The sequence below is a fragment of the Ovis canadensis genome, chromosome 15 (assembly GCF_042477335.2).
Source record: "Ovis canadensis isolate MfBH-ARS-UI-01 breed Bighorn chromosome 15, ARS-UI_OviCan_v2, whole genome shotgun sequence".
Lineage (NCBI taxonomy): Eukaryota > Metazoa > Chordata > Mammalia > Artiodactyla > Bovidae > Ovis > Ovis canadensis.
Genome location: NC_091259.1, coordinates 39,632,610 through 39,660,240, shown reverse-complemented (window position 1 = coordinate 39,660,240; position 27,631 = coordinate 39,632,610). Strand labels below are relative to the sequence as shown.

The 27,631-nt window shown below is 46.7% G+C and overlaps 1 protein-coding gene across 1 annotated transcript in view; it reads right to left on the bottom strand.

The window, feature by feature from the left end:
• TECTA (tectorin alpha) overlaps positions 1–27,631 on the bottom strand; it is an 81,396-nt gene that overhangs the window by 19,772 nt on the left and 33,993 nt on the right. The window contains exons 10-13 of the mRNA XM_069555413.1: positions 25,139–25,740; positions 15,812–16,373; positions 5,651–5,850; positions 1,085–1,468 (exon numbers count right to left, since the gene is read on the bottom strand). Of these exons, the coding sequence (XP_069411514.1) occupies positions 1,085–1,468; positions 5,651–5,850; positions 15,812–16,373; positions 25,139–25,740 (1,748 nt within the window). The remainder of the gene's footprint in view (positions 1–1,084; positions 1,469–5,650; positions 5,851–15,811; positions 16,374–25,138; positions 25,741–27,631) is intronic.

The window sequence follows — 27,631 nt, the reverse complement described above, 5'->3', positions numbered from 1 at the left end:
TTATATACCGTTGTAAGATTCACAAGAAACCCGGCAACTCTCCTAGAGAACAGCCAACTCGAAGAGAAATCCATCTCTCTCCTCTGTGCTCTTTCCCTCGGCGTGTCATTAGGGGGCGCTCTCATAGTGAGGGGCGATCCCCCCTACCCGTTTTTATTTAGGTAGCTGTATTTACAGGACGCAGGAGCCTGGTAGGCTGCAGTCCATGGAGTTGCTAAGTCGGATACCACTGAGCGACTGAGCGTCTTCATTTTCACTTTTCACTTTCATGCATTGGAGAAGGAAATGGCAACCCACTCCAGTGTTCTTGCTTGGAGAATCCCAGGGACGGGGTTTGGGGGGCGGGGAGGGGGGGGAGGGAGGCTCATGGGCTGCCATCTATGGGGTCGCACAGAGTCGGACACAACTGAAGCGACTTAGCAGCAGCTGTATTTACAGGCAAACGCTTGCTGTCTTTCATTTTCTAGAAAGGATGGCAGAAACGAAAGAATCGGTCTTCATTCAGGTGGCAGAGCCAAGAATAATTTCAAGCTCTTATAAACAAATGAGAATCTTTTTGGAAATTAATTCAGATTAAAGCTGACTTATCTACCATTTTATCACCCGAAGTTTTATTAGGATACACGCTGACCTTATGTCCTTGAGATACTGTACATATCCTGCAAGGCCTTTGGAATCGTATGTGCTAAGTCCTTTCAGTTGTGTCCAACTCTTTGTGACCCTCTGGACCGTGGCCTGCCAGGCTCCTCTGTCCATGGGATTCTCCAGGCGAGAATACTGGAGTGGGTTACCTTGCTTTCCTCCAGGGGATCTTCCCTACCCTGGAATTGAACCCACATCTCATGTCTTCTGCTTTGGCAGGTGGATTCTTTACCACTAGTAAGCGAAGGACTAAATGGGGCCCTTGCTTATGCCTGTAGAATCTTTACACTTCCAGTTCTCTAAAATCTGGTTATCTGTCTATGGTATGTATGAAATAAACAGCCTGTTAAACTCATTATCCGGGAAAACCACAGTAAACAGCCCCCTAGATAGGCCCTCGTTCCAGGGTACATTTCTCAAGAATCAAGGACAGGTTCGTCACCTTGACTGTGTTCCGGTCGTTGATGAGAATCTGCTCTTCGTTAATGTAGAAATAGACGGGCGAAATGATGGTGAGATTGGGGGCCGACCACTTGTCGAAGTTGATGATGAGCTGGAAGGAGATGTCGGGGAGCTTCTGGCAGATAGTGGAGAGCACAAAGGCGCAGTTGGCTGGGAAGCGGAGGAAGGCGCCATCGAAGGTGCGGAAGACGCCGCCGCCGGCCGCCAGGCAGTAGGAGGTCTTGGTGCTGAAGCAGCCACGCACCCCGTTGCGCAGTGCGCACTCCTCTTCCGACTTGCAGTGGCGCGGGTCGCACTGGATTAGGTTGCGCCGGAAACAGCGGCACCGCCGCGTGCAGTCGCTGTTCCAGAACAGCTGCTTGGGCTGGAACAGAGGCGCCCTTTGCATGAAACTCTGGTGGTGGTCAAGGTTGGGGACCCCAAAGCCCAGTCCACCTGGACCCTTTTCGGGCTGGGCTGGCCTATCAGTAACGGGGGTGAAATTTGCAACAAGAGGCTGGTTCAAGTTAAACAGTACCCGCCTTCCGGGTAACTCAGATGCCAAACTATATGCTACCTAGTCTCTGCTGGTTTCAATAAAGAATTTGGGGATCTTCACAGATTGGGTTGTAGAGCTAATCACAGCCAACCAACCAGAATGGGAAGCAGGTCAAGGAACGAGGTGAAGAGGAAAATACTTGGTAGGGAATTCATCTAACAAGTATCAGCTCTACTTGAAGGAACAAATTTAAAGTCACTCAATAATGATAAACCCCACCCTTCAATCTTAACTAGGTTAAACAAAGGGAGAACCAATTCTTATGCTGAACCATTTTTGTCACCTTAAAAAATGCACAATGTGAGAGTTGCAAAGTAAGTTTTATTGGGGACAAAATAAGGGCTATAGCCCAGGAGACAGCATTTCAGATAGCTCTGAGAAACTGCTCCAAAGAGGCAAGGGGGAGGGTCAATATGTATGTGGTTTTGGTGGAGGGAGAATATATGCAATCAAGTACCTATTTTTTGCAGAAAGTTTCTGCTAGTCATGAGGAGCAGTTGTGACCATGAAGGGTTTTAGTGTTTTTCTAGATATTAGGAGCTACAAGAATTGGGCACATAAAATCGGCTCCTAAAAATGCCTATTTGAAGACCTATCCTGCCAGTTTTTCCAGAGCACAGAATGCCTGATTCTGCTCTTCACCCTGAACTCTTTTCAGGGAATGTTGAAAAATCAGCAGCTGAAGCAGCACATGTTTTAATCCCTGTAGAGGTAGATGGCAAGTGCCAATGGCAAATGCCAATTTGTAGCTGACAGTTTCAACATTTCACAATACTCACTGTTCCAAACTTCTTTCCTTGTAAATAATCTACTTCTAACTGACTTCTTTTGCAGATACCTCTATTTCTATATCCTGAAGTGAGAAACCTAAATAACAGTTAGGGTCCATGAAGGGAAAACTTTGGGATCAGACCACCTAGGTTTCGATCCCAGCTCTGCCACCCTACTCATGACACTCTGAGAGGCTCTGCCAGCTTCCCAGAGTGTTGATTTTCTTTCTCTGAATTGAAGTTAATAATAATGTCTTGCAAGGTAGTTGTGAAGATTAAATTCAATAAGACGTGTGATGCACATTTCCCGGCTGAGAGTAGGTACTCAATAAATAATAGCTGCTGTTATTACCAGAGAAGAACCACTCATCCTCTTTCAGATAGTGGGGAATTATAAAAATTTATATTAAATACCTGCAACGAAGTGTATCATCAATTGGTGACAGCTATTATTTTTCACTCTTTCTACAATCTGTAGACACAGCTGTACTTGTAGAGTCTGTGCTCTTGATCTTGTACCTGTTCTAGACTAAGAATTTCAGGGAACTGTTTGAAATTGGTCATGACTGTTCAAGCGGAGTGTGGTCCCAATGAGTGGTTTACTTCATAGAGATGAGGGCACTCAAGGCATTAATTCAATTTTCTAAAACAGTGCTTTCCAGGGAAGATGTTTTAATGGCACAAGAAGGGCCTATTCTGTCTGGTCACAATTTTCTGCATTAACGATAGACTTATTAAAACCCTGGATATCAAATAGAGATCTGACTTAGATCCAAGGGTAAGTAGGAAGAGGGTAAGATCTTCCAGAAGGAGTTTTCTCAAGAAAACCATTCCTGATTCTTTCAACCTTAAAATGGAGTATAAGTAGTTCCTGGAACCTCTTTCCAGACCCGTGAAATATTATGGGTGCCAGCAGCTTCACAAATTGGCTTCCTTTCTCTTATCAGATTTGCAGAATAATTGAGTGGATGGTCTGGCCTCTCTCAGATAAGAAGTCAGACATTGCATGGGTGGAGAGAGAAAAATAACCTGATGTATGTGGATATGATCAAGGGTCCATAACTCACCCTACAGGAGAACTTGATCATGAAAAGTAGCATCCCAGTAAAGAGACTGGCCCAGTGCTGCTTGCTCAACCTTAATTAGACCTGATAAGGACAGCTGGGTACTTACCCTACATGCTGATGGCTAGATGTGTTCTCTTTTTATTTCCAAAGAAATCTGTCGTATAAACAAGCCTCCAAGCTTGCTTGAACTCTGGCAAGTAGGTGTGGATTATTTGTTCTGTGAATTTGCTACTTCCCAGATATAAGCTGTTGTCAAAACCCACTGACTTTCTGATGAAAAGCGGATACTAATGTTGATGGTGCTAATAGCTGCTGAGAGCTGTATTGTGCTTTTCCTGAGAGTTCCAAGGGCTTTTATATGCATTATTTCATTAACACGCCTGGATTTCTTTAATTTATAAAGTGCCTCTTAAGAGAATTACAAAACAATAAGCAGCTACCAATCATTGAATTGCTAGGTGCCAGGTACTAAGGCACCTGCGTAGATTATGCAACGACCGTACTGAGTTGGTATTATTAGTCATGTTCTGGAGATAAGGGCACAGAAGCTCGGAGAAATGACACAGTTTGTTCAGTGACACATCGCCAGTGTTGGCTCCGCTAGGATCAAGCCCAAATCTCAATCCATTATGTCACAGACACTCAGGATCTCTGTTGAGGGAAGCATGACACGCTTGATAAATGGATACATTTCAGTAAATCTCTGGACAGGGGAGCAGAGATTGAAATAGTGTTTTTCAATTTTGAGCCTGGTTATCTCTTCTCCCAGACTGTGGGAAAATGGAATCTGTTATTATTTTCTCCCACATGTTTTGCCTCTTCCTTTCAAATAATCAATATCTCTAAGAGCTAACTTCAAAACTCACCTCTGCAAAGAAGCCTTCTGTGATCAATTCTGCTATTTTATTCTACTTTCCCCCATCTTTCTAATACAACATTTAAACAAATTTCCGGCTGAAAATGAGACTGAAGGTAACGTCCATATTCATCTCTTTCTATTTCTTCTCAAAGTAAAGCCAACTTAGTTGTTCTTGAACAAGAACAATATTTCTTTACCGAAAGAAAGCAGTGTTTCTTTTTTGCCTAGTTTATTTTCAATTTAGACACTTCAATTAGGTTTTTTTTTTTAATGCTTCGATTCTTTTTCATTTTAAAATTGATTAGTGCTGTAGGGTATTATTTTTCACTTGTTGATATGTTATTTTGTAATTGTCCTCTTGTTTTTAAAGTGCATTTTTTTTTCTCCTCTTCCGAATAGATTTTTTAGTTCCTTAAGGCAGGGAACATGCTTTATCATCCCCGACAATACCACTAGCACAGAGATCTGCAAATAGCAGCTGTTGCATAGATGCTGTTGTTAACTGTCTGCTCACCAACGTCAGGTATTGATATCGTTTAAACAGAGAATGGGCGAGAGGCAGAACCCAGGGCTAAATAACCTCTCCAGGCAAGATCTTTTTAAGCGTAGTATTCTAGCACATAATGAAAGATTACAGGGTGGAAGCATAAATGATTTCGCAAGCTCATATGTTTTACTCAGTGACATCTAAGAAGGGCATCTTCATCAGCTCTATGTGAAGCCCCCAAAGAGAGAGAAGCAGAGGGTAGGATGTGGAAAACAGGACATTAGGCAGCCCAGACAGAACTCTCTGGGGACGGTCCTAGAGGGACAAATGACACACGAAGAGGTGGCAGCCTTCACTCCCCTTCTCATGGAGCTGCAATAGACAGAAGAGAGAAAGCCACTCCTCCCAGCCTAGAGCTCCATATTTTCCAGTTAAGACAGCCCTTAGCTAAGACAGGTATAAATATCAGATTCACTGCCTTGCTGTTTCCAAACAGCCGCCACGTCAGAAGCTTTCAGACTAAGGTTTACAGGAGAGGAAATCAGAAGGGCTTAGAGAAAGGCACGGAGGGGAGAGAGGGTCACACACACTGCTAGCGAGGAGGCGGGTGGAGTGAGACCCAAGCGCATGTCCAAGTCCGGAGCCTCATCTGACCTGTCCTTGACCTCTCGCCCCCCACATCCCCCTTCTCCGCCTCCCTGCGAATCCACAGCACCATCTTATCCTCATCAGAAGAGAAGATGGGTTCACCGTGACCCATCTTCCTCCTAGCGGGGAGAGAACTCCGCTGCCTCTCAAGGAAGACGGGCGGGCCGGCGCCCCTACCTCGTAGTACTTGCCGTCGGAGTAGCAGCCGCAGCTGTGGGGCAGAATGCAGCTCTTGCCGTTGAGGACGTAGCCGGGGTCGCACTGGCAGCCCTCCACGCAGTAGTGGTTGCAGTCGCTCTTGAGGCGGATGGCGGCGCAGCGGGGCTGGCACACGCTCACGCAGCTCTCGTAGTGGCTGTTGGGAGGGCAGGCGACGGCTGCAACGGGAGACACGGGTCAGGATGGGCCATCCCCAGGGCTGTCAACGCCTTCCTCCCGGCCTTCCCTCACCCGCTTGGGGAGATGGAGGCCTGGTGGGGAGGAAGCTTTGCCCCGCCACCTCCCGCTTTCCTCCCCTCTCTGCTTATGGAACGCCTTCATGGGACTTAGCACTGCAGAAACAATGGACAGCAGAGCAGACGGAGGTTACTCGGCTTCTCACACCTCTTGCTCCTCTCCTCAGCCTTGCTTTCCCTGAGGGTCTCTCCAACCTGTTGCTTTAAACCCACTACCCAACATGCATCTTGACTCCAGTGATTCACTGGATGGCCTCCCAGCGGCGCCCCACACTCATTCCTGCCTTTAGGTCCCCATTTGGTGTTCATCTCCCTTCACCACCCACTTCTTCATCCTCCCAGTGTCTCCAAATTTATCTCCCATTTATCATTTTTTTTGCAGTATAATGGCTTTACCATTTTGTGTTAGTTTCTGCTGGACAATGAAGTGAATCAGCTATACCTGTATGTATATCCCTTCCCTCTTCGACCTCCCTCCCACCGCCTTCCCCACCATCCCACCCATCTAGGTCATCCCAGAGAACTGAGCTGAGCTTCCTATACCTTATAGCAAGTTCCCACTACCTGTCTATCTTCCACATGGTGTATGTATGTGTTAATTACTCAGTTGTGTCCGACTCTTTTTGACCCCATGGACTGTAGCCTGCCAGGCTCCTCTGTCCATGGAATTCTCCAGGCCAAGAATACTGGAGTGGGTAGCTACTCCCTTCTTCAGGGGATCTTCCAGAACCAGGGATTGAATCCGGGTCTCTTGCATTGCAGGCAGATTCTTTACCATCTGAGCCAGCAGGGAAGCCCTTTACACATGGCAGTGTGGTGTATATATGTCAATCCTATTTTCCCAATTCATCCCACCCACCCCTTTGCCGCAGTGTCTACATGTCCATTTTCTACATATTCATCTCTATTCCTCCCCTGAAAATAGGTTCATCTGTACAACTTTTCTAGATTCCACATAATGTGTTAATATTTTATTTTATTTGTTTTAATCTTTTGGTCATGGACCATGGCATGTGAGAGCTTAGTTCCCTGACCCAGTATTGGATTGTGTCCCCTGCATTGGCAATATGGAGTCTTAACCACTGGACCGCCAAGGGGAGTCCCCAGATCCCTCATTCTTCAAGTCCCAGGTAGAGTCCCAACTTATCTTCAAAACTCCCTATTCTTTCACTAACTCAGAACCCTTTTCTAAGCCAATAGTTTTTAACAGTAGGCCCTTGAACCCCTTGATTTCTGAGAAGGCAGACTTATGTGGTGTGTGTGCCTGGGTATAGAGACCAATCCATGTCAACTATGTTCTGTGGTTTTTAAATGTATGTAGATGCTTTCCTGGAAGGCAACTGGGGTCCTGGTGAAGGGTGTGGGCTCTGGAATCAGCTCTAAGAGACTGGAGCCATTACCTAATCTCTCTGGGTTTCAGCTCCTTATCTGTACTATGCAGTTACCCAGGGCAGCACTTCATGGGTTTTTGGGAGGGAATGAGTGAGTCTATGTACTTAGAACAGTGCCAAGCATCTAAGTGCTTGGCGTGCTGCAGTCTGTGGGGTTGCAAAGAGTCAGACATGACTTAGCGACAGAACAACAGCAACAACAAGCACCTAAGTGTTCAGCAAGTGGTAGGCAATCATTAAAGACAGATTTGCTTAAAAATTTTACGGAAACTAGTATTTTTAGTCAATGCATACAAAAAAACCGGTAAAGAACCTGCCCGCCAATGCAGGAGATGTAGGTTTAAACCGTTCATGGGAAGACCCCATGAAGAAGGAAATGGCAACCCGCTCCAGTGTTCTTGCCTGGGAAATGTCATAGACAGAGGAGCCTCATGGGCTACAGTCCATCAGGTCAGAAAAGAATTGACATGACTCATCAACTAAACAACAAAAAGTACAACTACTCTTATGTGGGAATTTCTACTGCACATCACTTAGCCTTGAATCATTGTTTTTGCACTGCTGTGTGTATTTTATGTGTTTATAATGATGCTATATCCTTAAACATTTATCCATGCCCTCATGAGTTAATGAATCTCTACAGTAAATTCCTGGAAGTGGAATAACTGGGTCAGAGGGTATGTGCATTTAAGCTTTTGATGGATGCAACTGAATTGCCCTCTAAAGAGGCTGTGTCAATTTATCCTCCTACCAAGGCTATATGAGATTTATTTTTCCCTCATCCTCATTGATTGTTTATCCCCAAACTTTCTGGTCCTTGGAAAAAACTACATGCTATACCTATAAGGGATCACCATCCAGAATATGAAGGAACTTCTAAAATTCAACAACTAAAAAAACAAACAATCTGATACAAAAATGAGAGAGGGATTTGAATAGACCTTTCTGCAAAGAAGATGTATGAATGGTCAATAAGCATGTGAAAATCAACATCACTAATCATCAGGAAAATCAAAACTATAATGTGATATCACCTCATATCCATTAAGATGGCTACTATAAAAAAAACACCCAGAAAATAACAAATATTGGTAAAGATGTGAGAAAATTGGAACCCTTTGCCTTGTTGGCAAAAATGTAAAATGGTACAGCTGCTGTGGGAAAGAGTAGGGTGGTTTCTCAAAGAATTGAAAACAGAATTTTCAATGGACCAATGGGTCCAGCAATTCCATTGCTGGGTGTATACTTAAAAATGTGAAAGAAATATCTCTAAGAGATATTTAGACACTGTTGTCATAGAAGCATTATTCATTATAGCTAAATCATGGAAGCAATACAAGTGTCCACCAATGGATGAATGGATAAGCAAAATGTAGTCTATACATACAATGGAATATCACTTAGCTTGAAAAAGGAAGGAGATTCTGCAACTTGGATGAACCTTGAGACGTTATGCTAAGTGAAATAAACGATCCACAAAAAGATGAATACTGTATGATTCCACTTATGTGAGATATCTAAAGTAGTTAAGACAGGAAGTAGAACAGTGGTTTCAGGGGACTCTGGAAGGGGAGAGGAATGGAGAGTTAGTGTTCAGTGGGTACAGAGTTTCAGTTGAGCAAAGTGAAAAGCCTTCTGGAGGTGGAGGGTGGTGGCTGCACAACAATATGAATGTACTTAGTGACACTGAACTACACCCTTAAAAATAGTTACAATAGTAATTTTGTTATGTGTATTTTACCATAATAAGAACTTAATGCTATATCCTTATTTCATTTGCATCCTTTGTGAGACTGATTATCTTTTTCCTTTGTTTATAATCTATTTGTATATCTTTTTCTTTGAATTACCTTTTCATGCCCTTTACACATTTTGTTTGTTGAATTTTTTATTACATTGTAAAAGCTCTCTGTAAAGTAAAAATTTATTTTTGTTTATCACGTGTGAAAATATTTACCGATTGCTTTTTGACTTTGCTGCTTCTTCCTTTTTTTTTTTTTTGGTACATTGGTTTGTGATCTTGATGATGTTTTCGCCACATGGAAATATTAAAATTTAAAGCAGTCAGATTTATCGTGTTTTCCCTTGTGGCTTTCGGTGTTTTGCTTAGAAAGGCCCTCTTTACTCCTAGATTACCAAAAATATGCCTTTGTTCTCTGTTAGCAGTTTCTTCTGCTTTAAGTTCATTTATTTTGGCTGTGCTGGGTCTTGGCTGCTGCAGTGGCTTCTCAGTGCAGGGCGCAGGCTCCAGGGTGCACGGGCTTCCATAGCCACAGCACATGGGCTCTGTCGCTTTGGTGCACAGGCTCTAGAGCACAGGCTCAATCGCTGAGCACAGGCTCAATCGCTGTGCACAGGCTTAGCTGCTCCGTGCCATGGGGGACGCTCCCAGATCAGGGATCGAACCCATGTCTCCTGCACTGGCAAGTAGATTCTTTACCACTGAGCCACCAGGGAAACGCTTCTGGTAGTTTTATGGTTTAAATTTTCATGTTTAGTCTTGGCTCTGTTTGGGTTTTATTTTTGCGTGAGGAAATGAAGGAAGGGTTTAATTATTTTTCGCCCTGATAGTTTGTCCTTTATTGAGTAATACCTCTTCCCCAGTGATTGGAAACGCCAGCTTTACTGTATACTAATTTATCTTTGGTGTTTATTTCTGGACTTTCTCATCGGTCCACTGGTTGGTTTTTCTGTGCATGTGCCAGTATCGACTTGCTGTCTGGCAAATCCCATGGACAAGGTACACAGTCCATAGGGTAGAAAAGAGTCGGACACAACTGAAGCGACTTGGCACGCACGCATTGAAACTCTACAATATATTTTAATATCTGGGAAGACATAATTACCAATTTAGAAATGTCTACTGTTGTTTCAAGTATACTGGTCCTATTTGCCCAACAAGGCAATAAACTCCATATTTCATACTTCTGATTGTTTGTGGTCCCCCAAACAGTGCTGAGAATGTGACAAGTGATTAATAAATATTTGATTCTTGAAAACAATCTTCCAAATTCCTAATTCTGATTTTCTCCACCTAAATGAAGTACGGAGAGCTGAAAGTGATGATGGTTCTACACCTGGATTTCTATTGTGGTCACAAATGTGTCTCTTGCTGTGGCCAGTGGACTGATACAGCCTTTGTGCCCTCGGCGGGCAGGATGCATGGGAAGAGCAATGCAGCAATGAAATAGAACTGGTAAAGGTTCTGGAGTCAGGCTGACCTGGCTTGAGTTTTGGCCTCTAACTAACTGGCAGTGTCCCTTCAGGCAGGTTACTTACTCTCTCTAAACCTTGGCTCCTCTGCTTCCTCATCTGTAAAACGGAGATAATAATATCTCCCTCATCAAACAGTAATTTTTGTTAAGATAAAATGAAGTGCAATTTTGTATAGTGCCTGGTTCTTCAATGAAAGTTTCTGTTACTAATAGTAGGAACAGTTGTAGTAGTAACAATAGGAATTTTTAAAGTTATTCAACTACAATTTTGTTTTTTTTTTTTATCATGCCAGGTCTTTGTTATGGCTCCAGGCTCTTCCGTGCGGCTTCTCTAGTTATGGTGCAAGGGTTCCAGAGAGTGCGGGCTCAGTAGCTGTAGCACATGGGCCCAGTTGGCCCTTGGCATGTGGGATCTTAGTTTCCCTGACAGGGATCATACCTGTGTCCCATGGCATTTCAAGGTGGATTCTTAACCACTGGACCACTAGGGGAGTCCCTCAATTAAAATTTATTGAGTTTGCAGAGAAAGATATAGGAAAACACCTAATTATCACACTTTTGACCAAGAACTTTGAAGTAGCAAAATCTGCCTCTGAAAAAAGAGAAAATGATACTCAACGTTGGCTGATCAGGCACCAGACAGCCTTGTGTATGAGCCATCATCACATTTAATTCTCACGAGGGCCCACTGAGGTTGGAAGATGCCTCCCCAGACCTGGTTCTACAGAGCTCTGCATCCTGTGTGGTACCCAGGCGCTCCCCACCCCCCAGGGCTTCCTGGGCTGACCAGATAAGAGGAGCAGCACCCTACAGCCAGAGAGCACTGTCTCTGGAGCTACCTTCCAATTTACCCAAGCCAATTTCTTGGGAAAGTCACTGAGTTACTCTGAGCTTTGGTTTCCTCCTCTAGAAAGTGGGACTATTAATATGGCAGAAACCAACGCAATATTATAAAGTGATTATCCTCCAATTAAAAATAAATAAAATTTTAAAAATAGGGCGTACTTCACAGGGTTGCTGTAAAGTTATAGGAGTCAATGACTGAGGACTCAGCACTGAGAAGAGTGCCTGGCACATGGTCAGAGCTAAGTACCTGCAATGAATTTATTATTTTCTTCTCTTACTATAGTCTCACCATCAAGTGCTCTAATTTAAGTTCTCCATTAAAGGACTGAAAGAATGACAGATGTAGCGGAAAGAATTTTAAGAAGGGGTCTACAACAAAGACAACTGGCCTCCCCTCTGCCCCCCCAAGCCTATTTGTTCAACTTGGTTGAAGGAGTTTTCCATGCATTTTCAAAAAGGGTAATTCAGTAATAAATTATCCCATTGATAGAAACAGCCAATATTATTGATAACCAACAGCATCCTTCTTTGTTACCAATCAAGCATATATTTAACGGGCAATTCTGGCTTAACCCTTTTTCTCCTGAAAAGCCCTTTTTCTCTCCCAGCATTCTCATTTCTCAACGTGTGGGTGTTGAAGTGGATGAATTCTTAGTAGAAGAGAGGAGTGGGACATGCATGTGTGCTAAATTGCTCAGTCGTGTCCAACTCTTTGCAACACTATAGACTACAGCCCATCAGGCTCTTATGTCCGTGGGAATTCTCCAGGCAAGAATGCTGGAGTGGGTTGCCCTGTCCTCCTCCAGGGGATCTTCCCAACCCAGGGATCGAACCCATGTCTCATGTCTCCTGCATTGGCAGGCACGTTCTTTACCGCTGGTGCCACCTGAGAAGCCCCAGGGAGGGAGACAGGGGGATGCTATTCCTGCCCTCAGTCTCAGAGGTTAACACCATGTCAGATTTGGTTGTTGCTTAGTTGCTAAGTTGTGCCCAACTCTTGGGACAGCATGGACTGTAGCCCACCATGCTCCTCTGTCCATAGCATTTCCCAGGTTGGAATACTAGCTGCCTCTTGAGACCTGCTACAGAGCAGTTCCTCTTTTCCTATAGCCATGCCGTTCCTGAGTTGCCATTTCCTTCTCCAGGGGATCTTCCAATCCGGGGATTAAACCCACATCTCCTGCATTGGCAGGAGAGTTCTTTACCACTGAGCCACCAGGCAAGCCCCAAACTTGGTTACAAACAATTGTATTCAAGCCAGCCCGCGTTCACCGATCTTTCAGATTGAATGGCTGAGTTAAGACTCAGGCTCCCGCGGCTTTTCTCTGCTTCTGAAATTCAAAATGGAAAACTAAGTTGCCTCCAACTGTGTCTGCACACCCCTCATCTCCGCCCACACACCGTCTCTAAAGTGTAATTTTTTTTTTCTCTTATTTTAGCTTTTCTTTTTTGCCAGTCACCACCACCACCTCTTCAGGAGCTTTCTTTTAGATCTTGGCCCCTGTCCTGAAATGCCAAGGTGAGGGAAGGACTATCCCCACTGTGGAGAGGACAGCTGGCCTAGGCCTTGCTGGCAGGCAGTGGTCCAGGCAGGGGTGGGGCTCATGGTCAAGGGTGGGCAGGACAGACTCTGCTCTGACTTGTAAGGAGCTCCCTGTGACTATGTATAGAGGATGCCACCAATGTCTGGACAGATCTCTGAGCGGGGGAGAGGAAAGAATGCTGGTTGAGGGGACAGGAGGACAAGAAAAATAGTCTTCATAGCCTTTAGGAACGGTCTCCCTTTTCCAAACTGTTTCCCCATCCTGTACCAGTTTCAGCCCTATGGGTCCAAGCTCCCTAGAAGTAGGGGACCTTTCTCCTCAAAGGTAAGGCAATGAGCGCGTGCTAACTTGCTTCTTTTCTTTCCAATGAGTGACAACATTTGATACCCATAATTTCAGGTGAGAGCTCCTGGTATTAGCCTCCTTTAAAACCAATTCTTCACTGCTCATTGCAGCTAGATGTAATGGATGTGGGCAGACACTACTCTCTGCCCCACATCCCAGCGACACCAGACAAAATGGCGACCACCACAGTCACAGATAGCTACAGGAAAAGAGGGACTGCTCTGTAGCAGGTCTCAAGAGGCAGCAGGCAGGGTCTCCTTCCTAAAACTCTCTCCCCATCCTGCACCATGTTTAGGCCCCTGGCTTCAGAGGCTGGTCTTCTGATTTAGGGGAAGGTAAGCTCTCTTGTGGGTTTCCCAGGTGGCACAGTGGTAAAGAATCTGCCTGCCAATGCAAGAGACACAAGTGACTTGGGTTTGATCCCTGGTCAGGAAGATACTCCAGAGGAGGAAATGGCAGCTACTCTAGTATCCTTGCCTGGGAAATTCCATGAACAGAGGAGCCTGGCGGGCTATGGTCTGTGGGGGTCACTAGGAGTCTGATACGACTGAGCAACTGAGCGTGCTGACAAGGAAGCACTCTCGCCCCAGTGAGTGAACCTCAGTGAATCCAGAGTAGTTCTGGAGGTTTATCCACAGCCTTTTTATAGGCATACTTATTTTACTAAAGTCACCAGAGGCCCCTACTGGCATTGCTCCCTGTAACCCCTCACTCAGGGACTGAGCCTGGCTGACATGGCCTCTTCTCTCTCCCCCTCCCCCCTTCCTCCAACCCTCCCCTCCTAATCTACATGAATCTAATTATCTGGAGTGTAAATGAACTGTGTGAGCATTAAACGACAATACTGTTTTTGGTTTTTCATCCAAATCTCCCTTTACCAGGAAGAAAAGGGATTTTATTTTCCAGGACCCCTGCTGTATCACTTATTTGGAGCTCTTTGCATTCAGCATCCATTTGTAGCCTTTTTCATACAGTTAGGCCTAAAAGAAATTTGCTGTAGCTAATGAGATTGAGATGGGAAAACAGACCCAGGCAGTTTGGCCAAAGACCAATAGCAGTTTCTCTTCCCCATTTTTTCCTATTGTGATGTGCTAAATGCAGACAAATCATTCCACTATGTAGTGTATGGGCTGAGAGCAGGAGCTTTGAGGCTGGAAGGTCAAACCCTGACTTTGCCACTGAGATTGCAGGACCTTAGGCAGGTTACTTAACTCCTCTGAGTCTCAGTTTCTCCCTGACTAATTGGGTGATTGAGGAGATAATGCTGATAAAGTGTTTAGCACTGGACTTGGCTCAAAGCAAGCCAAGAATGTAACAACAATACCACTTAACATGCATGGAGTGTGCTAGGCTTTCAATTATCTAATTTGATCCTCCTGACGTTTCTGTAGCATAAAGAGTGCAGGCAGCAGCATTATCGGGGAGTGTGTGTGTGTGGGGGGGCGGGTACAAATGACAAGGGGAGGAAAAGTGAAATGCTTCAAGGTCACAACCATCCTTACGGACAGAGCAAGGCAAGAAGCCAGGCGCTCTATTTCTTTTGCTTTTTTCTCTTTTTTCATTGACATATAATCAATGTGAAATATTAATGTTAATCTCAGGTGTATCTAATTCTTTTTCCAATGTTTTTAACATTCTGCTATATTTCATCAGTGCAAAAACTGATACACAACATGCGTGCGTGCTAAATCGCTTCAGTCGCGTCTGACTCTTTGTGACCTATGAAACGTAGCCTGCCAGGCTCCTCTGTCCGTGGGACTCTCCAGGCAAGAATCCTGGAGTGGGTTGCCATGCCCTCCTCCAGGGGATCTTCCTGATCCAGGGATTGAACCTGTGTCTCTTACATGTCCTGCATTGGTAGAGCAGGTTCTTTACCAGTAGTGCCCCTGATAAATGACATATATGAGTCAAATAGGAAAACATACTAACCGAAAGCATATAAATTATCAGTACAGTGATGAGTCAGTGAGGTTCTAGAACAATGAACTAAGCAACCTACTATCTCATTCTCCCCCCATTTGTCTTTTGTTAGAATCCTACTGTGTCCTTGCTGAGCCCAAATGCCATGTGGGCTGCTCTCTGCTTTATGTACAGTTTGATTCATCTTCAGAGGACTATAAAGGAAGGAAGTGGTATTAACCCCATTTTATAGATAAGAAGACAGAGGTTCTTGGAGGTTTAAGCTCTTGCTTCAGAGAGCAAACTCAATTCCAAAGGGTATATCTCCTTACCCCCCAAAAGTGCATATCCTGAGACATCCCTGGTGGTCCAGTGGTTAAGACTCCATGCTTCCACTGCTAGGGGCCTAGGTTCAATTGCTGGGTCAGGGAACTAAGATCCTGAATGCCATGCGGCACGGCCAAAAAACCCCCACCAAAACCAGAGTGCATGTCCTGAAATGGCCCCACTGGATTTGCTCCCAGATTTGTCCAGTCTGGCCCCACTGGCCAGACTCCCACTGGGTGACTGGCCCAACTCCCACTGGGTGACTGGCCCGCCCACACCAATCAAAATGAAAGGAGAGCCCCCAGGAAGGACTCACAGCAGGATGTGTAGTTCCTCCAGCCAGTCACCGCAATCCCCTGGGTCTGGCAGGTGCTGGCATAGTTCTGCAGCCAGCTGCAGGCGGTCTGCACAGCACCCCCATCAATGCAAGAGTCGAAGAGGCAGTTCTTGTAGAAGAAAGTGGGGTTGACCTTGCTGTGGCACTTGGTGAAGCCTGCATTCTGGTTGGGGATCAGGCTGCAGAGCTGCTGCACTTTGGAGAAAGCTTCCACCTTGGCACAGGACGGGCAGCGGTCGCCACAGCCAATCTGGCAGAAGGTGTCCCTCTTCACCCAGCTCTGTCCAAACTCATTGACGCTGGAGGCCAGCAGACCCATGGGCATCTCCAGGTCATCATCGGGGTTGCCGTTGTAGCGGCCACAGAGGCCGTAGGTGCTGTTCTGCATGCTCCGAGGGACCGTGACGGACAGGAAGGTCTTCCAGTCATAGACCACCTTTAGCCCAAAGTCAGTTTCCACCACCACGTGGAAACCAAAAGAAAAGATGTTTATCTTCCCTTGTCCCAACTTCAGGGGCAGATAGAGCCGTTCATTGTTGACCTGCAAGAGGAAGTGGGTTGGCATAGACAAATCCAGGTGACCCAGACATTCCCCCGCCCCCGCCCACCACTGCTGTTTTAATGATTAGTCTCTGCGAGGCAGCCCCAGAGGGTGGTAGAAGCAGGTTGAATCCAATCTTTGCATTTAGTGTCGTTTCTGTCACTCAACTGTTATTATTAGGATTTGAACAGACTTAAATGACTATCCTTTGTACATTAATACACCTATTTATTTCAGTGCCTTCTGTTTATAGTGTTATTTCCCCCAGGAGTTCAAATTGTTTTCTCCAAGGTAATGAGAGGGTAATAAGAATTCAATTAAAGTTTAGACTAAAATATCCAAACCTAGAACTCTTACGTTGCTATTTCCAGCTCTTCCGTGGATTTATCTTAGACAAGCCTCAATTTATTAAACCCTTCAGGATCTTCTTTTTCCTGAAGAATGACTTGACTTTGCTGGTCCCTCTGCCAAGGATGCTATTCTTTACCCGTCAACATCCTTCTCATCCCCCAGACCCTGCTCAAATGCCAGCTCTTCTATAAGACAAGATTTTTGGAGCCTGTGGTCGGAATGAATCACTCCCTCGTCTGGGCAACCAGAACAAGTTATTTATACTTCTCTCCTGTTCTTCTGCACCTTTGGCCAAGATCAGGCACGCATACCTGCTACTGAAGCGCATATGACATCAGCCTCATATTACAGCTGGTTGTCTACACCTCTGTCTCATCTACAGGATTAGGAGGAACTACACTTTATCGATCTATGCATCCACCTCCACCTCGTTCCCTGCTGGGCGCCCACCACAATGCCTCACATGGAGAGGGTACTTGAGACATGTTTCCTCCTGTATATTTTAAGTTGAGAAAACAAGGAAATCCCTGAGCTTCAAACTCCAGAACGGTACGGCCCTTGCACCATTTTGATTCAGATCAGTCAAATCCTGCAGCTTGTGGCTGGGTGAGTGCATGCTGGAAAACAAAGACTGTTGTGAGGGCTAAGAGAGAGCTGATCTTCCTGGTGGAGAAGAAGGTGGCTGCCTTTTGGAGTGGTCTGAGGTTGCTCTCTGACCGGAAATAACCTCCCCTTCTGACGTCCTTACTCTCTTTCTCATCTGACACTCCCACCCCCAGCCCAACCACCTTAATTCAGACTCTGATCACCTTCCACCTTGACTCTTAAACACACCCATTACTCCTCTCCCTGTCCTGGTCCTCCGTTCTCCTTCATTCACTCTTCACTGCCTCTCCAATATTTTTTTAATGCAATTAATACTTAAAACCCTCTCTGCAATGTGAATGAAATGGGGGATATGGTTAACACATCAGACAGGGCTCTCCAGGAGCTGGCCCCTGCCTCTCAGGCCCAACCCACTCATTTCCTGCACCCCAGCCATACCCAGCACTTCACTGCTCCCCAAACGGACTGAGTTGCACCACTCCACATGCCACCCCCCTTGCTGTGAGTGTGATGGTGCTTTCTGGGCCCCTTCGGGGGACCCATCCTCAGCAGTTGTGAATGTGGGCTAGTGATAACTCACAGCTGGTCTTGGCCACAGGGGAGCCACCTGGCCCAGGAGGTTATGACCTCCTATTCCAGCCCCACCTCACCCTAAGGGCAGCCGTTGGCCAATGCCTAACCAACACAGGGGACCGATTCTGTATGCGGGTCACACACCAGAGTTTCCGGTGACTGAAACTGGTGTCCAGCTTAGACCACATCCTCTCTGAGCTCCCTGCTCCTGGTGTATCCCTCATTTTCAGGCACCACTTTCTCAGACTCTGCCTCTAGGCGATCAAACCTGAGACAGCACTGATGCTCCTCCCCCATCCCCCCATTCTCTGGGGGCAATATTCCCCTTCAAATTTCAACTCAGCTATCTCCTTGTCTGTGAACATTTGTCCAGGCAGGATTCACTCACTCATCCAGTAGCTATCAGTCTGGCACTACTGTGCACCGGCCACCGTGCTAAATGCTAGGATAAAGCACAAGGCACTTTCCCTAGGAGCTCACAGGCGTGTGGCCAAGACAAGTACATAAGCAGGTCTGATTGCCTGATAAAAGTTAACAGTAGAGATAAACAGACGTACAGGAACCAGGCTCAGCATGGGAACAGAAGCAAGGATACCTACAGAAGGTGGTGCCCACACCCAGCTCTGAATGGTGAGTAGTGCTGGCCAGTCAAGATAAGTTAAGAGTTTGGGATTAAAATATACACATACTAGATAACTAGTTAGGATCTACTGTTTAGCACAGGGAACTCAACTCAATACTCTGTAATGGCCTATATGGGAAAAGAATCTACAAAAGAGTGGATATACGTACATGTATAACTGAGACACTTTGCTGTACACCTGAAGCTAACAAACATTGTAAATCAACTATACCCCAATAAAAATTTTAAAAAATACACACTACTATATATAAAATAGATAACCAACAAGGATCTACTTGTATCACAGAGAATTATACTAAATGTTCTATAATATACAGAATAACCATACTCATTCTATAATGGAAGAGAAGGTAAGAAATATATATGTGTGTGTATATATCTATATACATATGTATGTATAACTGAGTCACTTCACTATATACCTAAAACTAACACAACATTGTAAGTCAACTATATTTCAATAAAAATTAAAACCAGAACAAAACAACAAAAAAGAAGGAATGAGAGTGAAGAAAAGGGAATCCCAAGGAGAGAGCATAGCCCAAGTCAAGGCCAAGAGGAGAGAAACAACCTCATAAATATGAGGAATTGCAGCAATTTAATGATGCTGGAGCACACATTGTGACCTCGGGGATGATGGGAGATGAAGATGGAGAGATGGGAGGTTTCTGGACCACGGAGGGCCACGTATGTAATGTCCCATGAGATCAAGCTTGAAAGAGACTCATTCATTTCGCAAAAAAAGTCACCAGTGATCTTAGTAAAAGAACTTCAGTAGCATGACGAAACCAGAGGTTAGACTGCAGAAGTTAAACAGCAGACAGGGGATATGGAAGCAAAGATGACTCCAGGAGTTTGGTAAGAAAAGGGAGGAGAGGGATTAGATAGGAGAGGGATTGGGTTGAACTGGGGTCAAGGTTTGTCTTAGAATAAATATGTCTATGGGTTGAAGAGAAGGACCTGAGACACGGGAGGGGGAGGAGATGACAGATGGGCAAGGGCCTGAGAAGGCAAGACAGAGATGGTGCAGGTGGGTAGCGGCTGTGGAGGGGGAAGAGATGCCTCATTCTCTGGAACAAGGAGAGGAGGTGAAGATGACGTGGTGATGGGTCATTTCAGTGACAGGGTGGAGGAGGGAAATGGAGGAGGGAGATCACATCTGGTAGGCACAATTCTCTCAGTAAGAAGGCCTGGAGCTCAGGTGACATAGGTTCCATGTAGACCCATAACACAGGTGCTCAAGGTCACCAAGAGACACGGAGGCCGAAGGGCCTCCCACCAGCCTTGACAACACACGCGAATAAACGAGAGGCTGTGTGCCAAATGGCTCATGTGCGCTGGCTGGCGTTTCTCCACGTTCTCTGTTCCTGGCTACTGGGCGTCAAGCAGGAGGCGACACCGTGCGGAGGTCTTGTACCTGGATTACAGCTGAGAGGCTTCGAGAACCCGGGCAAGCAAGGCCTCAACATAAACAGGCCGGCTTGGCTTCTCCCATCTCTGAAGCCCCGTGAATGCCGCCTCCATCCCTCCATCCCTGCCCTGTCTGTCCTTGCGAGTGAGAATGGAGGGAAGGTGGGAGGCCGAGGAAGGAAGGGGTCAGTAAGGAAGCGGTGCCTGATGGATGGAGGAGGCAGGCACAGAGGAGGAAGAGGAGGGCGCGGGGGTCAGTGTGGGGCTATTTGTTTCTCATCTGAGTATCGGAAATAAGGCCACAAACTTGCTTTTCAGTGGAGAGCTTTCCTTCAAACAGCTGGCCTGGACCTGCTGCCGCCTCTTCAGCTGCTCTGAGGTCCCCTCACACCCCCCACCTTGCTGCCCCTCTGGGTCTCCACGGACGATTCCTGGTCCTCCTTCTGGGCCTGGCCAATGGACACCTTCAGGGCTCAGCTTTGGGTCATCTCTTCCAGAAAGCCTTCCTTCTCCACCCCCAGGTAGCTCAGGCAACCTGTTCTCTCATGACACCCACCTTCCCGCCCACACATCACATTTTTCTGGGATTTCACATCCTGTTAAAGTTACCTGCGAACACGTCTGTCTCTCCTACCAGACCCTGAGTTCCCTTAGCACAGGAGCCCTGTTTGACTCATGTTTCTACCCTCAGGGTTTGGCACAGGACAGACATCAATACAAGCCCGTCAAACACAGCTGAGCCAGAGTGATGTTCAAAGGTCCTCTCTTCTCTGCTGCCCACAGGATGAGCAGTCAGTGTTAAAGACACTGGCTGTGAGGGTCCTGAAAGCCTTCCCCTCGGCCTGGACCACTCAGGACCTGGCTGTGTTGAGCCTGGGCGAGATGGAGGACAGGGGCCATCTCTAGAGCTCAGGCTGTGGACGGCTGATGCTCGGGCTGTGCGATGCCCGGGAGAGGCTCCCCTCTCCTGCTCACCCCACACCCTGCCTGGTACACACAGCATGTTTATTTCTAGTTTTCCTCAGCTTAGTGGATTTCCCCATATCCTCAGTACTGCAGGGAAAGAGAGTCACAGAGGGACCTGGCGTGCCGAGGAGTCCCTTCCAGGTCACCTCTGGTTTTGTGTGCACCAGCAGTGACCCGGCTCTGTTGCTGTGTTTTGCCCGGCGCTTGACTATGTGCTGTCATTATGATGGCCGTTATTCTTCTCAGGGAGAGATGGTGACTAATAATAACATCATGGGAAAAACAAATGCAAATCATTGAACAAGCAGATCCTGTAGTGCATGTTAATAATTCAAAGTAAATGCTAAATCTATTCCCCAGGCCCCCGAAGGAAAGAACCTTCAAGCATCCTGAACCTGGTCTTCCTGTCAGAGATTGGAAAGCTATATACTCTATTCCCAGCTTGGGCATCTTAGGACATCTGCGGACATAGAAAGGCAGGCCGTGGAAAGTGTCCCCTCATCCCGTTAATCAATTCCTCCTTGCTGCCCATGACTCTCTAATTACTCCCTGTTGTAGACCGAGTTGTATCCCCCCAAAAGATACCCCCAGGACATGTGAACATGGTCTTGCTCGGAAATAGGGTCTTTGCAGATCTTAATCAAGTTAAGATCAGATCACGCTGTGAAAGGGTGGGTGGACCCTAAATCCAACGACGAATGGTCTTAAAAGGAGAGAGATCTGGTGCAGGGGGAAGAAGGTCATGAAAAGATGGAGGCAGAGACTGGAGGTATGAGGCCCCAAGGCAAGGGTCACCTACAACCACCAGAAGCTGGGAGAAAGCCTGGAATAGATGCTTCCCTAGGACCCCCGAGGGACCATGGCCCTGCCAACACCTTGATTTCAGACTCCTGGCCTCCAGAGCTGTAAGAGGGCAAGTTTCTGCTGTTTTAGGCCATCTGGTCTATGATGCTTTGTGATAGGAGCCCTAAGAACTAACATACTCTCTGAGAAGAAGAGACCAGCAGTGTGGTTCTCATGGCACTTGACTTTTTAGCCACGAGTGCATCTCAAGAGACATGTGCCTGGAAGGTGAGCTGACCCAAAGAGAGGGAAACACCCAGTGAGAGTGGGGAATCAGCCTCTGGGGAGGAGAGAGGGAGAGCAGAAAAAAGAACAAGTGTTCATGAGGATCTGGTGTCCATATGTGAAGGTAACTGGGTCAGAAAACATAGGTAACCTCAGGTGTCTACTTAACTAATCCTCGAGAGTGTGTAATGCAAGGCAGAAAATACAATTTCATAGTACACTGGATGAGACAGGGCTTACGAACAGATTGCATTTTAAAAGAAGAGAGCAATCTGAAAAGTAGAAAGGCAGAAGAGCGTTAAATGTCACAGAGAGAAGGAATGACATCAAAGTTTATAAATCTCAGGGTAGAAAAATATCAGAGGAGGAGCAAAGCACAAATAGGGTGCCGCCACATGGACAAAATGATTGATGTCTTTGTTTTAACACAATTGATGAAAGTGAAGGAAAGAAGTTATTGTAATGAGTGACTTTGACTATCCAGACATCTGTTGGAAAACTTGTGTGGCTAAAAGCAAGGCACCTGATATATTCCTAACTTGTCCGGGTGGCAATTCAATCTTCCCAACTGCTGACGAAGTGACCAGCAGCAAAATGAAAGTCATAGGAACCTTGGAAGAAAGGGCTTGTTATGTCATCTGTTTCCTTTATTTGACAAACGTTTTGAGTGTCATGGCACGCAGTATATTCATTTAACATAAAGATGGATTAGGTGTGGTTCCCACCCTCAAGAGGCCCACAATGAGTATTGAGTGAGCCAGACACAAACATCATGGAAAAATGCACTATGATTAATGACTTCAATGACTGAGGGACCAACCGTTAGAAGGAAACACATAGGGAAACAGTAGGGGGTTTGGGTGAAATATCCAAGAAAGAGAAGAGGAATGTCCATAGTGAGACTTTCATCTTAGGTGCTAAAAAATCATGTTTTCCAGTAAACGTGAAAGAGAAGACAGTTTAAGAAGCAGATGGCTGGTGAGAGCCTATTGTAAAGCACAGGGGGAAAAAAAAGGTACAATCTGTTTTTAGGACACATATTAAGTTAACCTTAAGAATGCATTCCGATATACAGAGGGTACAGTCAAATATGGGCTTCCCTGGTGGATCAGTGGTAAAGCATCTGCCTGCCAATGCAGGAGACTTGAGTTTGATCCCTGGGTCGAGAAGACCCCCTGAAGAAGAGAATGGCAACCCTCTCCAGTATTTTGAGCTTCCTAGGTGACTCAATGGTAAAGAATCCACCTACAGGAGCTGCAGGAGACACAGGTTCAATCCCTGGGTCAGGAAGATCCCCTGGAGGCAGAAATGGCGACCCATTCCAGTATTCTTGCCTGGGAAATCCCACGGACAGAGGATCCTGGCAAGCAACAGTCCATGGGATCGCAGAGAGTCAGACACGACTGAGCGGCTAAGCTCAAAGACAAATACTATTTGATTCCACTTACATGAGGAACCTAAAAGAGTCAAATTCATAGAGTCAGAAAGCACACTGGTAGATGCCAGAGGCTGGGGTGGGGAGGGGATGGCAAGTTAGTGCTTCATGGGGACAGAGTTTAGGAAGGTGAAAAATTCGGGAGTGGAAAATGACGAGGTGCACGATATGAATGCGCTTAGCGCCACTGAATTGCACGGTTTGTAGCGTTAGTCGCCCAGTCGTGCCCGACCCTTCGCAACCCCATGGACTGTAGCCCACCAGGCTCCTCTGTCCATGGGATTCTCCAGGCAAGAATCCTGGAGTGGGTTGCCATTTCCTCCTCCAGAGGATCTTCCCCCACCCAGCGATCGAACTTGAGTCTCCTCCACTGCAGGCAGATTCTTTACCGTATGAACTACAGGGAAGTCTCAAATTGTACAGTTAAGTATGTTTAAAAGAGTATGTTTTATATTATGTGACTTTTATGGCAATAAAAAAAAAAAAGCTCATAAACCTCCGTTTGTCATAGAAGGGGGTTAAAGGAAATCCTAAGAAAGGAAAGATATCAGAAGAGCTGCCCAAAGAAGTCTTTAAGTCAGGATTTGAAAGGGAACATATACAAGAGCAAGAAGCACTTCCTTAGAGCTATATTACACCACAGACCTGGGAAGATAGTGTTAGAAGGCTGACATCCTAAGTCAGCTCCTCCAAAATGCTAAAGTAATGGCTTGTTAGGGTCCCTAGTTCTACTTAGGGTGGGCCCTTGAAGAAGGGGTGGCCAGGCTCTTGCTGGGGCCAAAGTCCACAGGCTGGACTTTGGAGGGCACAAAACTCCTCAACCCCTACCTGCTCCTGTCTTCAAGGTCAATGGACAGACAATGTGGGAAAAAGTAAGATTATAAGGGAGCCCCTAAGTGCTCCAAATGTGGGCAAGACTCTTGAACTCCTGGGTTCCCTGGGAACCAAAGGGAGACTGGAAGAGGCGGAAGGAGGCCCAAGCAGACAAATGTTTTTATCTCAAAGAAGAGAAAGAGGGGCTTCTCTGATGGTCCGGTGGTTATGAATTCACCTGCCAATGCAGGAGACACGGGTTTGATCCCTGGTCTGGAAAGATCCCACTTGCCGTGGGGCAACTAAGCTTGTGAACCACAAGTACTGAGCCCATGCACCCTAGAGCCTGTGCTCTGGAAGAAGAGAAGCCAGCTCAATGAGCAACCTGTGCAAGGCAACCGGGGAGTAGCCCCCACTCGCCACAACTAGAGAAAGCCTGCGCACAGCAATGAAGACCCAAAGCAGCCAAAAGCAAATAAACTACAAGGCAAAGAGATGGGTTAAACAACAGTACACTTGCAGATGCCTAGCCTGTACTAGGCGTGCCTTCTCCTACATAGACAGCAACTGCCCGAGGCCACATGACAGTAGGCGAGCCGGGACTCCATCAGGCTGTGCCGTCCCCAGCACGCTCTGATGTGGCATGAAAGGCTGAGGTCCTAGAGCTGGCTCTGTCCCTAACTCAGTGCCGGTGACCTGGGTATTTTCCTGTCTGAGGGCTCCATTTCTTATCTGTAAGATAAAGTGACAGGAAATCTGCAGGGCCCCTCTCTGCCCTGACATCCTCTGCTGTTCCTTGGATCCTGGGCCTGCCTGGTTAGCTGCAGCCTGGCTTGCTGGCTCGGGAGCCCCGTCCTCACATCCCCACGGCTCCCCTGCTGGGGCCCTGCATGCACTCACCAGCACTGTGTGCTTGTAGGCCCTGTGGATCACGATGCTGTAGCCCCACACGGTCACGTCCACCTGCTTGACCCACAGCGCCAGCGACGGATCTCGGTCCTCGTTCTTGGCGGTGACGACGAACTTGGGGAATGTGTCTGAGTTCGGCCTGCTTCCTGTGGTGCACAGGATGAGCGGGCAGCTGGTCTGGAAGTCAAAGGGGTAGCCGTCAAAGGTCAGGTAGTGGCCGTAGCCTGAGACGACGCAGGAGGCGTCGGTGCGGGCCTGGCAGTAGTAGAGGCCGCCCTCCTCCATGCAGTACTCGTCGTCCTTGCAGGGGATGGTCTCACAGTGGACGCTGTTGTCCGTGCCATTGCAGTAGCAGAAGATCTGGCAGTCCAGGTCCACCCAGAAGGTCTCGTTGGTGGCCAGCTGGCGCCCTTCGAAGTTGCAGCCACACTCGCTCCGGGTGACGCACTGGCTGCCTTGCAGGGCGTAGCCCTCATCACACTGACACCCCTCGGAGCAGGTGTCCACACAGATGGGGCCCAGGGCCAGGGTCTCACAGGTCTCCGTACACGTCATGCACTCCTCGAAATGGCTGTTCTCCGGGCATTCCAGAGCTGAGGGTGAGCAAGGAGAAGAGGGGCTTGAGAAAGGGACAGAGAGTAGAGACAGGGTTTGTGTGCACTCATCAGCATGCACAAGTGCGTGTGCGTTCACAGGTGTATGCACATGTATGTGCGTGTGTGTGCATGCATGGGTGTGTGCAATGCACGTGTGTGCCTGTGTGTGCGTGTGTATATGCGGCCTGTGACTCTTATTTGTCCAGCGCAGTGGGCTCAGTGAGTGCCACGTGAGCAGCACGCCGCCAGCTTCACTGGGGGTGATACATCCAAGACTCCGTGAGCCTTTGTCATGTGCCCCTAGCGCACTTGATTTCTCACATAGAAGATTCTGGGAGGACAGGCCTGTTCTGAGCACCTGCAACATGCCAGGCACTGTTCTAGGCATTTTAGTGTGATTTTCCCAACAACCTGGACGGTAAGGAAAGTTGAATCACCCTTGTCTTACAGGTAAGGAAACTGAAGTTCAGTGACTTCACCCCGCTGGTAAGTACTGGAGAGAGATTTGAACCTGTGTCTCCTGAATCTAAGTTGCCAAACTCAAAGACTTTGGAAAGAGAGTCCTGGAAGGAACAAATGCTTTGAGGCCACAGAGAGCTGGGGGTGCGTCTCTGAGCTTCAGTTTCTTCTTTTATTAAATAAGGACAATGCTTAACTAGGACCGCTGTTCTGAGGATTAATAACCTAATATGCCAAGTCCACAGTAGTGACAGTAAACTCTGTGCCCTTCCCCCTCTTATACTTCCCTCCATTACAGAAAGGTTTCAGGGTGGTACCACCACTCTACAAACTGGACTCCCCCTGGGTCTTTCGTCTCTCTGCTCCTGTGCCCTCTGACCCCTTCCACTGCCTCACTGACTTCAGAAATGGTCACCCCCACCTCCTCTGTTCACGCCCTTGGCCCCACTGGCATAGCCCTCACCAAGTAAAATGCTACCCATCTTCCAACTTCACTTCAAGTTGTGCTTCTGTCTAGAAGCCTTCCTTGATGGATTAAGTCTCTGAGTCACTAAGCACAGCACGTAATAGAAAATCATACATAGCTCACCGTGGGGTTCTGTGTAACCTTCCCATTCCTCTTTATTATTTTTGTTTGTCAGAATTTGATATGAGCTGGGGTGAGTCCAGGAGCAGAGAAGAAATCTACCTACAGGTCTGTGTTGTCTGAAGATCTGTGAAGGTCCTTACCCATCATCTCCTGGGAGTTTAAGATCTTGCCTTTAAGGCTCTCTTTAGGTATTATGTACACTATCACTCCTTAAGAGGGTTTTATAATCCAAGGACACAAAGGACACTATAGAGAAAAAGCGCCTGACAGTAATAGACCTGCTGATGAGTACCAACTCAACAGTTCCGCACTGCGTACTGAAAGCCAATCTTTTTTTTCCCTCTGGGCTAAGGGGTTGTCTCCATTTCTGTTGACTAGTTGAAGGCTAGTTCAGCACTAATAAAATATGTCTGTGGAGAGGGATTTTCACATTTGTCTCTAAATTATGAATGTTCTAACACTGACTGGAGGTTTATGGTGATAGCAAATAACATGACTTATTTAAATGGCTCCCATTTTATGAATTATTGTGTTGTCTGAATGTGTCTGAAAGTCTGGCATATACAGAAGCGAAGTAATAAAACTTCTCCTGGCCCCCAAAATGTCTCTGAAATTACTTAATTGGGCAGTCTGACTCTGCCAGTGAGCGCCGGTTAAAAAAATATCCGAACACAATTGTGTTCCTGACTTGCAGTTGTCACGCAATCCAATCCCCACTCTGCAAGACCCCGGCCAGACTAACCTCTTAGTACTCAGAGACTTGATTATAAAGTGTGTGTGCTCTGGACTGCCTCACCAGACCCATCCACGCATTCTAGGGCATTCTCAAGTGTGTGCCGT